At 37.7% G+C, this 14,645-nt stretch overlaps 1 protein-coding gene across 2 annotated transcripts; it reads right to left on the reverse strand.

The window, feature by feature from the left end:
- Positions 1-4,197: 4,197 nt before the first annotated feature.
- On the reverse strand, positions 4,198-13,845 carry LOC107826728 (glutathione gamma-glutamylcysteinyltransferase 1-like). Of its 2 annotated transcripts, none has more exons than XM_016653751.2 (9): positions 13,601-13,845; positions 12,798-12,954; positions 7,698-7,936; positions 7,347-7,510; positions 6,902-6,953; positions 6,247-6,474; positions 5,599-6,102; positions 4,772-4,825; positions 4,198-4,596 (listed from the first exon to the last, which is right to left on the reverse strand). In XM_016653751.2, exons 1-9 carry the CDS (start codon positions 13,673-13,675, stop codon positions 4,591-4,593), a joined length of 1,479 nt encoding a protein of 492 aa, XP_016509237.1. In that variant the 5' UTR covers positions 13,676-13,845; the 3' UTR covers positions 4,198-4,590. The 2 variants fall into 2 exon arrangements, with proteins under 2 accessions (XP_016509237.1, XP_016509236.1); XM_016653750.2 differs by having other exon boundaries at positions 4,700-4,825; positions 13,601-13,841.
- Between the last annotated feature and the right edge of the window lie 800 nt (positions 13,846-14,645).

A 14,645-nucleotide genomic window follows, 5' to 3' on the forward strand; every position in this document is an offset into this window, starting at 1 on the left:
TATATATATATGTATGTATGTATGTATGTATGTATGTATGTATGTATGTATGTATGTATGTATGTATGTATATGGGATAGGTTATTTAGGGAGAGAATTTCGGGACAAGTGTTAGTGTGCCACTTGTGTTTGCCTGTTTGTGTGGTTGTTCTCTTGATATTTTGCACTCTCTTTTATATAGTGAATTGCTCATTTCCGCCTGTGGATGTATGCCAATTATCCGAATCACGTTAAATATTTGTGTCTCTTTTGATATATTTCTCTTTTGTTGTCTGATTTGTTATCATTTAAAGGTTGCTTTACCAGCTTTCCGTATGATATCTGCTTCTTTCGATTCTAACATATGTAGCTATGTATACAAAATAAAAGTATTAAAGCGATGAGCTTTTAGGATGCGAGTTTGATCATCTTTTGGGTTATTGGATTCAACTACTCAAGTACAACAAATTAACTTGGAAATCAAGTCTCATTCAATCGACTATTAATTCAATTCGATAAAGGAATCAAACATTTATGTTTATGGCGATTGAGAGCGGTTTCACCTTGGAGCCGGCTAAAGATTTCAGTCGACCCCTTACTTTATTTCTCAATGTCAAACAAATATTTGAATTCGTAAATAATATAGTGAGTTATTCAATTAAAAAAAGAGTAATCCACATCATATGTGGAATTCGATACTTCCCACATGTTGGTGGACAATATAAGATTGGGCACAATATCGGTTAACAATAACTAGCTCTGATGTTACAACTGTGCTGAATCTAATACACAGTAACAACAACAACCCAGTATAATCCCACTTAGTGGGGTCTGGGAAGGGTAATGTATACGTACACCTTACTCCTACCCTAGGATAAAGAGGTTGTTTCCAAATAGACCCCAGCATCCTTCCCTCCAAGAACTTCCCACCTTGCTCTTGGGGAGACTCGAACTCACAACCTCTTGGTTGAAAGTGGAGATTGCTTACCATCAGAGCAACCCCTCTGGTCTAAATCTAATAAGCAGTAAAGAGGACAAATCTGTCTGTTGTGTTCTATCCTAAAACTAATGATGTTCAGTGTTAAACGAAACTCCACACCACCAAAGGATGTGGTGCAGTGTATTGGATTACTCTTTTCTTAACCAGAGGTCTCGAGTTCGAGCCCTAGGTGTGGAAAAATCCTTGGTAGGGAGTGCTTCCCCCCGAACGGGGCCCTACGCGGAGCGAATCCGGATATAGTCATGCTCCAATGTGGATACCAAACACCGGGTGGGAAACTAAAAAAACGAAACTCCACATATCGCTTTTGTAAAATTAACATTTGGAATTTGCATTCCCTTCACTCAATATTGCTGTCATTTCTAGAACAAAAAGTGCATATTCAGACTGCTACGTCTCACGTCTTGCCGTCTTGGTAGTTATTAGTACCATCTATTGGCTATATATGTCACGTTTGGAATTTACATGATGCAGGTTACAAGGCCGTATTATAATCTTTTGAAAGAAGGAAAAAAGGCAAAATCCTCCCAAGAAGACAAAAGTAATGATTTTTTATGACTCTCCCCTTTCAAAATAGTATTTCTTCCTTCCCATTTTATATAACAAATCTTTACATTTTGACAGGTATCATGATGTTTGACACCATTCCACCAATATCATTAGTTTATATAACTTTACAAGTCTAATTTACTGGGTTATAAAAATTTAAATTTGTCACTATAATTTTTAAATAATTAATTTTATTATTTCATCCCACCACAACTAACTATAAAATGTGTAAATTAAATCAGCATTTTAGAAAAGAAGATTCTAAAATCAATGAGTAGAAAAGACACATAAAGTTTCTCAAAAGTTGACAATTGTATATGAAAAGAAAGAAGATTCACAATTATAGAGAAAATGTCAATGGTTTTTCAGCTTAATACAGTAGTTACATTCTCGATCACAATTTTATCAATTGTTTTTCTCTCTTATTAATTTTTTAGAACACGCACATAAACATTTATGTAATAGATGTAATCAAAAATTCATTTATTACTTATTCCAAACACAATTTCGTTCTTCTAGAGTTGGGTAACTTCCGTTTGTACAGTAGTTTAATATGTTGTATAAGAATCATGGTATTTTAAATAGAGTTAATACATTTTTTGGTTATGATTTCAAATCTAGGATAATTAATCCATGTATTATTTTATATACCAATTGGTGTATTATCTTATCCCAGCACCGACAAGAAATAACAAATCCATGTTTAACCTATACATGGATAAAGTAACAAAGGAAAAAAAAAAAAAAGAAGAAGGGAGAAATTCAAAAATAGCCAGGTTTATAGGTGGTCATTCAAAAATAGCCACAATTTCAAAAGTAATCGAAATTTAGCCAATTTTCAAGTAAAGATAAATCTGAACGAAAACACTGTTTAAAATTCGAAAAAATCAAGTATAATATACTGGAACTCCAGTATATTATACTGGAGTTTAGAGTTGTCAATATGGGTCGGGTCGGGCTAGCCCAGCCCACGTGGACTTTAGCAATTGACGGGCTGGGCTGAGCTAGCCCACCATTTTGATGGGCCTTATAATGGTCAGCCCACCCCAACCTTATGTGGTCCGCGGGCCACCACGGGCCGGCCCATCATTTTTAAAAATATAATTTTATATTTTTTCTTTAAGTTCTGATTTAAAAAAAGATAATTATTTAAAAGTTAAAAAATATCTTATTGAAAAAAATTCGCAAAACTTAATAACTTTTTATATTGTTCCAATATATCACAATAAATACTAAAAAAGTAAAAGACATGACTATATTTCATTCACTAAAAGTCAAAACTTAAAACATACTATTCAAGAGAACGTTCATGATGCTTATGAGATATCCAACACATCATCTTTCATCAAATACATTTGAATCCGCTTGTGACAAGATTGTCTTAACATCTTCACTTTCATCTACAATTCATATGCAATATTAATTAGTTATATATTAAAAATAATTAAATTTTAAAAATTAATAATATTTAAATTCACATAAAAAAATATTACCAGTTTGAGTTCGGAAAAACCTGTGCAGCCAATTTCAAGTAGTAACAAGTGTTTGGACATTTTCATAATAAATGCAACTTCTGTACTTTGTAAGAACACGCCACCAATGATAAATGTTGATTATGATGGTACAATGGCAATAAGAATGCTAAGTACATCACGCACCATCATTGAAGGATCGGGATATTTTCTAGAATGGTCCTCCCATTACATGACAACATCATCTCTTGAAATTTCTCAAGATCAAGTTTTGGTTCATCTTAGTAAAGACCCAATTCTGACTTTCCATCTCTAAAGGTAGTATACTTTTTTTATTTTTTATATATTTTAAATAAATATTTTATTAGGCCCATGGGCCAGCCCGGCCTAGCCTCAGTCAAGCCTCACGGGCCATGGACTTACTCGGGTCAAGCTTAAAAGCCCCGTTTTTAAACGGGCTCCAAAAATTCTAGCCGAGCCCTACTAAATCACGGGCTGGGCTAGGCTGACCCAACGGGCCAAGCCCATATTGACGGCCCTACTGGAGTTCCAGTATATTATACTTGAGTATTTTTCCGTGTGTTGGAGTTCCAGCATAATATGCTGGAAGTTCATACATAGGTGCACCGATCTCCAGTATATTATGCTAGAACTTTCCGTGTTGCAGCAAAATAATGACTAATTTTCAATGACTTTGCAAACGCTGTCTTTTTTTAAATGATCAGTCCGAAAACTGGCTAGTCCGTGCTACTTTTACAAAAAAACTACACTTTTGTCTTTTTTCTAGAAGCCCATGAAGACCAAATATCCAAGGGCATGTATAATTGCAAATTTATTATTTTTTTAGTTTAAAAAGTAAACATATAAATTAGATGATACTTTATATACTCAATTTTAATGCAATGAACCAAACACCCAAAAAAATAATAATTCATGTACTATTAATCCCCGTATTATTAATCTCTATATTACTAATCTTTGTATATTAATCCATTTATAACTTGTCTTCAAACCAACCGACCTCTTGTTTTCTAGATGGGCCGGAGCAGATTTAGGAATACAATTACTGGCAAGTTTAATTTCTAGACTTACAGAAAGTCTCTAACACGTGAGGGAATGATCCCTTTCCTTACCTCCCTGTAGAGATATTGGCTTTTCAACAACTAGTACATAAATATGCGACTTTGACCGTGTATCCCCAGTCAAAAGGGAACTTCACCCTCCTAGTTCTTTATTTCCAACATACATGGGGAGTAATGCTAAATTTACATAGAAGAATAATAAAATGAACTGTAACTAATGATGTACTGTTCCAAAGAGATGAGGACGTCAACATATTTATTCCTTCAGCCCTTTTCAGAATAATACCATAAGTAGAAGAAATGGCACATAAAATGAAGTCCTCGGCAAGTCAAATGTAAATCTGAACCCACCCAGCTAACCCAGTGAACTCAACTTTCCTGGATAGATCAGCACTCCTTCATGACATTGCATGCCTTCTCTTTAAAGAGCCGCTTGATCTCTGAAAACCAAATGAATCTCCACAGAGAGATTTCGAGCTCCATGAGACGCCTTTTGGTTCTTGATTTACTAAACCTATAAAAATGAAAGGAAGTAGGACAACTGCATTTTGCCGCTTAAGATGCTTCGGCGCTTTGTGAATTTTAAGTCATGAGAAAGTACAATGTTGGAATCTCACATTAGAACAATGTATTTGTAATAACCTAGGAAAGCAAAGCTAGAAGGGAGGTGCAGCTAAATCTTCTTCTACCTTGTTATCCTTGCATTTCTTGAGGAGGAGGAACTGTCCTCGCAGGTGCAAAATCTGCAGTCGCCCAAAAGGATATTCAGAAGTATATTACAACATGTTTAATGGTTAACCAAGTGAAAGATCAAAATAGTCATTAGAACAAAATGCGTGCTCAGAGCGTATCTACTAGTTCATCAACCCAGTACACATCTCTGAATTTCATCTCTTGCCGTTGAACTAAGTCAATTGGTCAAAGACGCATAACATGAGAGACACTCATAAAACGGCTGAATAACATGCAGAAGACGTCATGCGCCTTAGGTCTCATTATGCATGAGATTATTAGTTATATGCTCCTTCAGTTTGACTAGAAATGAAAAATCAGTTAAGCCTGTAACGAAATGATAACCTGCTTCAAGAAGATTAGACTATTTTTCATAAAATATGCAGTGCCGTGAAATAGATACTTAATCTTAGGCAGGAAAAATCTTCTATTGGGCCATAATAAGAACTACCAATTAGAAAGGAGGTAGAAAGCTCCGATACTGTTATGAAGGCCATTCTAAGTGCTGATGTGAATTTCCCAATACAAAATGACAACAAAAACAAAAGCCTCAATCCTAAGCTAGTTGGGGTCGCTATATAAATCCTCGACATCCATTTAACTCCACTTGGACTCCTTTCTTTCCAATATTTTAATATTGTTAGATTAATCATAAAATTGCTTAGCTTTCTACTGGCACTTAACCTACTGCAACCCTCCTCTTCTGGGATTCCAACACAAACAACTAAGAGGAATTTGAAAAAAAGAAAGCAAATGTGAGAAGAGACAAAATGTACAATGATACCTCTTCTTGCAGCAAAGGAGGCAGGTTCTCTGCTGAGACAAGGTTCTCTATTTCCTGCAAGACCTTCGTATCTTTTATTCGAGACCATGTATGTGGAGGTAACGCCAGCAATAGTGCTGTCAGCACATCGTTGCTTGCAGGGTGCATTGGCGAGCAACCATCTTGCCCTGAAGGACAACAGCTAGTCTTTGCTTGAGATGTAGGGACCAGAACATCAACACCCTGCTCCCCATTCCCATTTACAACTGTCCCAGACACAACAGTAGCAGAATTGTCCCCGGTAGCTCTGTAGCATCTAACACATGTTTGGAGACAGCAAAACCTATCTGATGAACCAGATCTTCCTGCAAAAAGACCTGCTCCTTGGCAGCAAATGCTAGCAGCAACATTAGCCAAACTGCTGTCTGATGCTGCTTTTGACTGGCAGATAGAATTTTCTGAAAATAAAATGCTTGTGACATGCTTATAAAGAGGAGTGTCCTGCACTTGTTTCAATACCTCTTCCTGCAAAGTAAGGTAAGAGTGGTTACTGAACTCATAAATAATCACCTATCCTGCAATGGTTACCCAACCAAATATATATGACCATTTCTAGGAGTCTTCCTTCTTTTTTTGTTTCTTCTTACTAAATTTCTTCAGATACCTTACCTTGATAGCTAGCCTTCCTTTCTCCTCGTCACTCAAATTTTGACCATTCTCCTCTTGCCTTCGAACTTCTGCTATCCACGTTATGAATTCAACAAAATTTGAAGGTAGATTTGAAAGAACAGTAGAGAGAACATCTTTTATGCCCTTCACATTCTCAGAGCTTAACAGGACAGGAAGATCATCCATCAAATGCTTTGAGATAGTGACCCAACTCTCATGTTTACAGCTCTGTAAAAGTTCACCATTCAAAATAAATGACTAAGTCGCAGAAAGGAGAAAATCCAGGAATAACTCAATACAGTACATTCCTCCCTCTTTATATTAGAAAATTCACATAACAAATTACATGTTAAATAGTTCTAAAGGCCAACATTGTTAAACTCCATAAATATTGCAACGACGTCGTAGTTTTGAAGCGAAAATCCAAGCTAATCACCTGGCAATAAAACAACAATTCCCAAGCATTTGACAAAGATGTTATCATTATGTTATAGCATGTGAAAGGTAGGTAAAGAAGTGGTTAACAACTATCCGACCTAGGTGGTGTACTGAAAAGGATCAACTAGCAAAGGGTCTAGCATGCAGCAATAGAAGTTGCTTGTGAAGGAGTTTATATTTAAAGCAGATAACATAACAGCAGCTACTTAAACCTTACCAGGGTATATAGCAATGCAGGAGCTCTGTGAAGCTTAGAAATTAGCATAAACCTGAAAATTATGTTTTTGCACATAAGTCACTGAAATCCATGCTGCAGAATGATAAAAAAAACGTCAAGTGTGAGATGGCATGGATCTAGACGGACCGCTAAATTTGAGCAGAAGGAGAATAGGAAGAGTAAACAAATGAAGAGAACAAACAGTTGTGTTTGAAAAAGACCAGAAGCAGTGCCGAAAGAGTTCAGCATTTGATTTCCAATTTTAGTCTTTACTATAAGATGAAGACCAAAACACATAGTAAAACTTCTTCTACATATTTATATTCCTTAAGCTAAATGCTTAGCCATTATCTGTTCGAGGGGAAGAGCATGCTAATAGGCAACAGCTCATTGCCATTATGAAAATCAATATCATATCATAGTACAGCTAAGTGGAAGTGCGTACCCCCTATGTAATCCTGTAGCTTCATCAATTGTATTCATGGCTTCCCAAAGGAGAGGGAGGGGAACCCAGTGAGGGGGATATTTAAACCTCGCAACATCTAGAATCAGTGCCATATCCTTTCCCGCGTGATAACCACCAATAGGTGAAAAGTGGCCCGAACCTGTCTGCCATAAGATTCAGAAGAGATGTTCCAACCTTCAGGATAAGTCAGGAAGGTGTACAATATACCTTCATAAATAAACAATTAGCAATATTACCAAATAAAAATTCTGTGTGGTCAAACTCCCGATACAGCAATATACTTCTTCACAATCATAAGCATTGGCATAGAGAAGCTATGTTCACATTTACCTGTTTAAAAAGGCCTCTATGATATGATGAGATCAGATGACAATTATCACTAGTGGTGCAGGCCATGACTTGTCTACGGAAGTCATCAATAGTACTATGATTAGAGCGAAAAGCTTCCACCTTCGCTCCTGCACAGTGAGCCAAACATACAACTTTCCCAAAGGAGATCCCTTTAGCTTTAACCTTCTCCAAAGGCTCACAACAGTCCAACATAGATTCATCGAACCATCTCCAAGGCCCTGAAAGTTTGTTGAAGCTGATAAGATAAAGGTGGTGACTTTGTACCACGCTATATATAAACTCCAAGCTCATTGACGCAAGCAGACTATGAAAAGAATATGAACAACCAAGTTTGAAAGAGTAAAACGTACAAGTTTCAGGTGATGAAAGCTAAGAACGTTAAAGCTGTCCTCACCAAGGTCCTTTCTTTTCCAAATTGACTATTTAATATCAGTAGAAATTGGTGACAAAGCTATGACCCTAGCATATAAGTTAATTGGTAGAAAATGAAGGTTTTCAAGTTTTTAAGATGTGAACAACAACAACAATCCCAGTGAAATGTCATAAGTGGGGTCTGAGGAAGGTAGTGTGTACCCAAACCTTATCCCGAACCTTGGGAGATAGAGAGGTTGTTTCAAAAGACCCTCGGCCCAAGAGGATGAATAGAAAACAATCAAATATGAACAACAATAGCCAAAAAATGATAACAACAATATAGATGGAAGAAAGCAATAGCACTAGCAGTAGTGTCGATAGCAATAGCAACAAATAGTAACGACGACAAGATACTAGAAAACCGAAGTGGAAGATAATAAGAAAACAACCATAATACTAGCAATCAAAGAAAAACAACAAGATACTAACAGGCTAGCCCTAAACAACCCGCTAAGGATCAGAAAAACACCCAACTACCTACTACCCTTCTACCCTAATTCTCGACCTCCACACCCTCCTATCAAGGGTCATGTCCTCAATAAGCTGAAGTAGCGTCATGTCTTGCCTGATCACCTCTCCTCAATACTTCTTATCGTGCTCTACCTCTTCTCATACCCGCCAAAACCAACCGTTCACACCTCCTAACTGGGGCATCTAGACTTCTCCTTTTCATATGCCCGAACCATCTAAGCCTCGTTTCTCGTATCTTGTCCTCCATCTCAACATCCTCATTTTAGCCACGTTCATCTTCTGGATATGAGAGTTCTTGCTACCCAGCACTTAGCCCTATACAACATAATCGATCTAACAACCGTTTTGTAGAACTTACCTTTAAATTTTGGCAGCACATTCTTGTCACACGAGAAGCCAGATGCTAACCTCCATTTCATCCACCTCGCCCCTATACAGTGTGTGACATCCTTGTCAATCTCCTCATTCCTTTGTATAACTGAACCAAGATACTTGAAACTTCCTCTCTTGGGGATGGCCTGTGCGTCAAGCCTCACGTCCACGTCCACGTACGTCGCTGAACTTGCACTTCAAGTATTCCATCTTAATCTTGCTCAACTTGAAACCTTTAGACTGTAGGGTCTGTCTCCAAACTTCCAACTTCTCGTTGACACCGTCTCGCATCTCATCAATTAGTACCATATCATCAGCGAATAACATACACCATGACACTTCCCCTTGAATATGATGCATCAGTGCGTCCATCGACAATGCAAACAAAAACGGGGTGAATGCAGATCCTTGGAGTAACCCCATCCTAACCGAAAAAATGGTCTGAGTCTCCTTCCCTTGTCCTCGCCTGAGTCTTAACTCCATCATACGTATCCTTAATCACCCTAGTGTATGCTACCGGAACACCTTTAGCCTACAAACACCTCCAAAGAACCTCCCTAAGGACCTTGTCGTATGCTTTCTCTAGGTTAATAAACACCATATGCAAATCCTTCTTCCTTTCCATGTATTGTTCCACCAACCTCCTAACAATATGAATGGCTTCTGTAGTCGAACGACCCGGGATGAAACCGAATTGATTCTCGGATATAGACACAGTCCTCCTTGTTCTCTCTTCCACCACCCTCTCCCAAACTTTCATAACGTGACTGAGCAACTTGATACCTCTATAGTTACAATTTTGAATATCCCCTTTGTTTTTGTACAACGGAATCATCGTACTACACCTTTATTCTTCGGGCATCTTCTTCGTCCTAAAATTGACGTTAAACAGCCCAATTAGTCAATCCAAGCCTGCCCTACCCGTATACGTCCAAAAATCTACCGGGATCTCATCGGGGCCCCTGCTCATCTTACGCACAACCCCCGCGACCTCAATCTTGATGCACCTACAATACCTAAAAGCACGACAACTCACGGAGTGCTCCAAATCACCCAACACAATATTCCTGTCCCCTTTTGCATTTAGGAGTTTACGGAAATAGGCCTGCCATCTCTGCTTGATCTATGCCTCTCCCATTAAAACTCTGCCTTCCTCGTCTTTGATGAACCTCACTTGGTTCAGATCACGAGTCTTCCTTTCCCTCACCTTAGCCAGCCGGAACAACTATGTGTCCCCGTATTTGTCCCCTAGTTGTTCATACCTACGACCAAACCTACAGTCTTAGCCTTCGTGACCGCTAACTTCGCCTCTTTAGCCTTTTTATACCCTTCTCTGTTAGTCCTCTTCTGTTCCTCGTTTGTGTTCTCCACTAGTTTCAAATATGTCACTTTCTTGGCTTCCACTTTCCTTTGAACCTCTTCATTCCACAACCAATCCCCTCTGTGGCCACCAGAGTAACCCTTCGAGACCCTTAACGCCATTCTCGCAGCCTCCCTAATGCAGTTCGCCATCATCATCCACATACCACTTACGTCCCCACTATTCCTCCACGCCCATAGCCAACAGCTTCTCCTGCAACACTTGAGCTTTATCCTTAGTCAATACTCACCACCTGATCTTCCATCGACCCCATACAACCCTCTTCTTCCTCTTCATCACAATGTCTAGGTCTATCACCAAGAGCCTATGCTGGGTCGCAAGGTTCTCACTCGATATAACCTTGCAATTTGTGCATAGACCTTTATTACACCTCCTCAGAAAGAGATGCTCAATTTGGGTCTTGGCAACCATACTTTGGAAGGTAACCATTGAAACAAAATCTTATCTAAGATGTTTCTAGTTCAAGTAAATTGGAAACAGAAACTGACAATAAAAATGATCTCATGTGGCCATGAATTTTGGACAAATGGATATCAACAAATAATATGCACAAGGCAACTCAGAGCAACAACTCCTAGACGCATGACCCTTTTCTATTAAATGTAAATGGAAACAAAATACAGACACGAAGATTAACTCAAAAGGACTACTCAGAATTATATTGTCGGGGCTATTCCGTTAAAGCCTACCATTTTGGTTCAGGTGCTTTCCTGGAGTCACAGTTAACTTGCTATAATTTAAGTTTGCAAAACTGCACTACAATGGGAACTTTGATGGACATTTATCCAGAGACTAAACACCTTCAATAAATAAGGTAAGAAAAAATATTAAGTTGCACATATAGCTGTTTAGATCTGTGAGAATGCACTGGAGAAAAATCTTATTATTGATCTATTTATTAACAATGATACAATGAGCCCTACATATAATTCCATATTCTACTCCAACTACATATAGGACTAGGACATACTCTACTCCTACTACATATGAGACTAGGACATATTCGCATATAAATCATATGTACCGAGCTTGTTACGTATGTAACTAATACGAGGACCAGTGAAAGACATGGTGAAAATATCTGCGCGCTGATTATTCGACATACAAGGCCACTAGACTTCCCCTGAGCAACAAAACCAAGTGGTTGCTGATAAACAGAAGTTGGCCGAAAAGTCGCCGGAAAAATTTGAAAATAATGAGACTAAGCCAAATTTCACACTACAAAAAGGTTCTAAAACACCACCAGTAAACAGAAACGTTTCTGGAAATTGTTGTTCACGCCGGAAAAAGTGCACGGTATATATCGGAAAAAATAAAAGTTGTCAGAATTTGATGTAATTAATATGGGTAGGCTCGGAATCACTAGACGAGTAAGTTGTCCTGAAGAAGTTTTGTCAAAAAGTGACCAGAATGGCTCACACGCGCAGGGAAAGTTATTGTAGCTCGCCGGAACCCTAGTTCTGGCGACGTGTGAGGGACTTTCTGCCGCAGCTATTAACAGGAGTTTTGTCGCCTGACATTTTCGAACAAGATGATAGTGTTGGTTTTCGCACAACACTTACCGATGAGGAGATAACGCAAATCAATCTTGAGTCGTCAACTAGAAAGACGCACGATGACTGACTTTTTTATTCCGATAGGACTGGAATTTATGGGGTCTGGTCGCACAAGGGTTTCGAATCTGATGGTGGTACTAGTACATGCATAGTACTACTGTAATAGTGATGAGCCCTGGGAACAAGACGAAGTTGCCGGAAAATTGCACGGCGATGAGATCTTTCTTCCTGGATGTCGCTTGAATGACGCACAACGATAATTTTCTCACTAAAACTCCGATACCATGTGAGAATGCACCGGAGAAAAATCTTATTATTGATCTATTTATTAATGATGATACAATGAGCCCTATATATAATACATATTCTACTCCTACTACATATAGGACTAGGCCATATTCTACTTCTACTACATATAGGACTAGGACATATTCTACTCCCACTACATATGGGACTAGGACATATTTATGCATAACTATCTAACAAGATCTTTGGAACGTGCCCAGCAACAACAGTGGCTAGGATTCATGTTGAGAACAGATGATATCATACTCATGTCAATGCATCACAAGGCATCAGATCAACTTACAAAGCTCAGGGACAAGGCATCAACTAATGTCCCTATCACATAGATATCGCAATAATAAAAAACAAAGTGAACTACACATCTCCGTGCCACATCTATAACTAAGATGGGCAGGTAGGGATAGGCAAAATTATTGGAAAATAAAGATGTTACGACCTTCAACAAGAAAATAAACATATAAAGAGACCAAGACCTTATTAACAATTCAGAAGGCAAGGCCATGAAAAAGTGAAGATCAAAATCATCGATATAGTCGGGAAGGATTAGAACACAAATTCACTTGATGATAGTAGAATTACCTTTCCATTTTCTTCCTGGATCAATAGCAAGGGCATTCAAGACCATGGAAAGGCTAGCCAAACCACAATAGGCCGGTTCAGACTGTGTCTGAAAATAAGAGATCAACTTGAAAAATCCTTCCATTGTTCCATTCTGGATGGCCTCCAAGAAAAGTTGCTGCAGCTCCAAAAAAACACATAAAAATCAGTACAAAATGAAAGTCAGATGCTTCATGTGGAAAGCACAAAAATAGCTACAAACCCTTAAGAACAGCGAAATTTACAAGTTCACGTAAAACAGAACAGATTCCTGATTTCCTTTTATCACATTTTCTTTTAAGTCTGCCATGGCCACAGTTCTCACTATGGGGTCTGGACAAACAATTACGATAAACAGCGAATTGGTCAATTTACGATAAACAATTATCTAACATGTATCATATAGGCCAATCCCTAAGGCTGAGTAGCAGATCAAGCTGCTGATCACTTTGGTCACCTGGATCTTGCTGACTCTACTAAATCAATTACGTTCAGCTTGAATTGCAGATATCGCGTATTTCATTAACTATATACTTATACTAGTTAGCAACCATTGTGGCAAAATACTAAAGCACAACTACAGATTTAAAATTCTGAATCCGCCTCTGAAGTCCAAACCAATTAACAAATTGGTACCAGCTAGTAAACAAAGAGTTAAAACATTATGATATAATCCATATTCATCAGTGACAAAATAGAACAGAACAACAAACAAAGACGGCTAAAACCCTAGTCTTCAACCATCAGTTCAAAGGGAAGAAAGGAAGAGTAGCACTAAAACTTGCCTTTCCTTCAGTAGAAGCGAAATCAACAGCCGGAGGGGACGGAAGAACTCGCCGATACAAACCCGCCATCGCCATTTTTTCTCGCTTCAGATTCTCCCCCAATAAATACTACTACTTGGTAGGAGTATAATATCTTGTGTGCCTCACCAGTCACCTCACTTAGGGATTTTAGTTCCGCCGGTTTAATAGATTCCCCGCGTTAATTTAAAAGGCGCAAACGCGACTTTTGGTGTAGTCAAAGATTTGTCCCAATTTTATTATGAAAAACCCTTAAGCAAATTAAATAAAAAAAGGTTTTTGCGTACTATGGAAATATATGGCAAGTAGCACTAATAGACAAAGTATAAGGAATAAAGAAGAACCACTTCAATGTGGAAAAAGAGATATATTCTATTTTTGATCTACATCATGAAGAGATTCGGATTTCCTTTCACATTGTCCTAAGAAAAATCTATTGCAAAAGAAACGTTAATCACATTAATTAAATTAAATATAGAGTAAAGTACACTACAATCTGATTTAGTTGTGATTACACCTTATGTGTTTTAAAAATTAAACAACTTATGATAGTCGGTTACAAATATAAGGATTAATTCAGTAATTTTCCAAGCAAATTGCTTAAACCTCTATTATAGACCCACTAGAAAGTCGTCCAACATGTAAACAATCTCGTATTTTCAAATAAAGTGTCTATAATTTACAACGTTCGGTGAGTCATTCACTTATCTATCTAGGTACACTATATTAAAAACGTGAAAGGCACTTAGTAAAATGTCATTCATTTTTTTACCCTTTAAAGATAAAGTTTACACCAGACAAAATAATTATTTTATAATTTTTCCTAATATTTAGGACATTAAAAATAAAAATAACTAAAATTGTAATTACTCCCCCCGTTCCAATTTATGTGAACACGTTTGATTGGACATAGAGTTTAAGAAAAATGAAGACTTTTGGAATTTGTGGTCCTAAACAAGTCAAAAAGAGGCCAAGTATTTGTGTGGTTATAAAAGCTTCTCATTAAGGGTAGAATTAAAAATTTAAA

Source organism: Nicotiana tabacum, chromosome 22 (assembly GCF_000715075.1).
Source record: "Nicotiana tabacum cultivar K326 chromosome 22, ASM71507v2, whole genome shotgun sequence".
NCBI classification, from domain to species: Eukaryota; Viridiplantae; Streptophyta; class Magnoliopsida; order Solanales; family Solanaceae; genus Nicotiana; species Nicotiana tabacum.

Bases quoted from the DNA above. Each gene is read 5' to 3' on its own strand.
- LOC107826728 (XM_016653750.2), bottom strand. From the start codon at position 13,675: ATGGCGATGGCGGGTTTGTATCGGCGAGTTCTTCCGTCCCCTCCGGCT. The intron at 12,955-13,600 runs GCAAGTTTTAGT...TTGGAGCTGCAG, and splicing joins TCGCTTCTACTGAAGGAAAG to CAACTTTTCTTGGAGGCCAT. The intron at 6,954-7,346 runs GTACGCACTTCC...CATAATTTTCAG, and splicing joins GCTACAGGATTACATAGGGG to GTTTATGCTAATTTCTAAGC.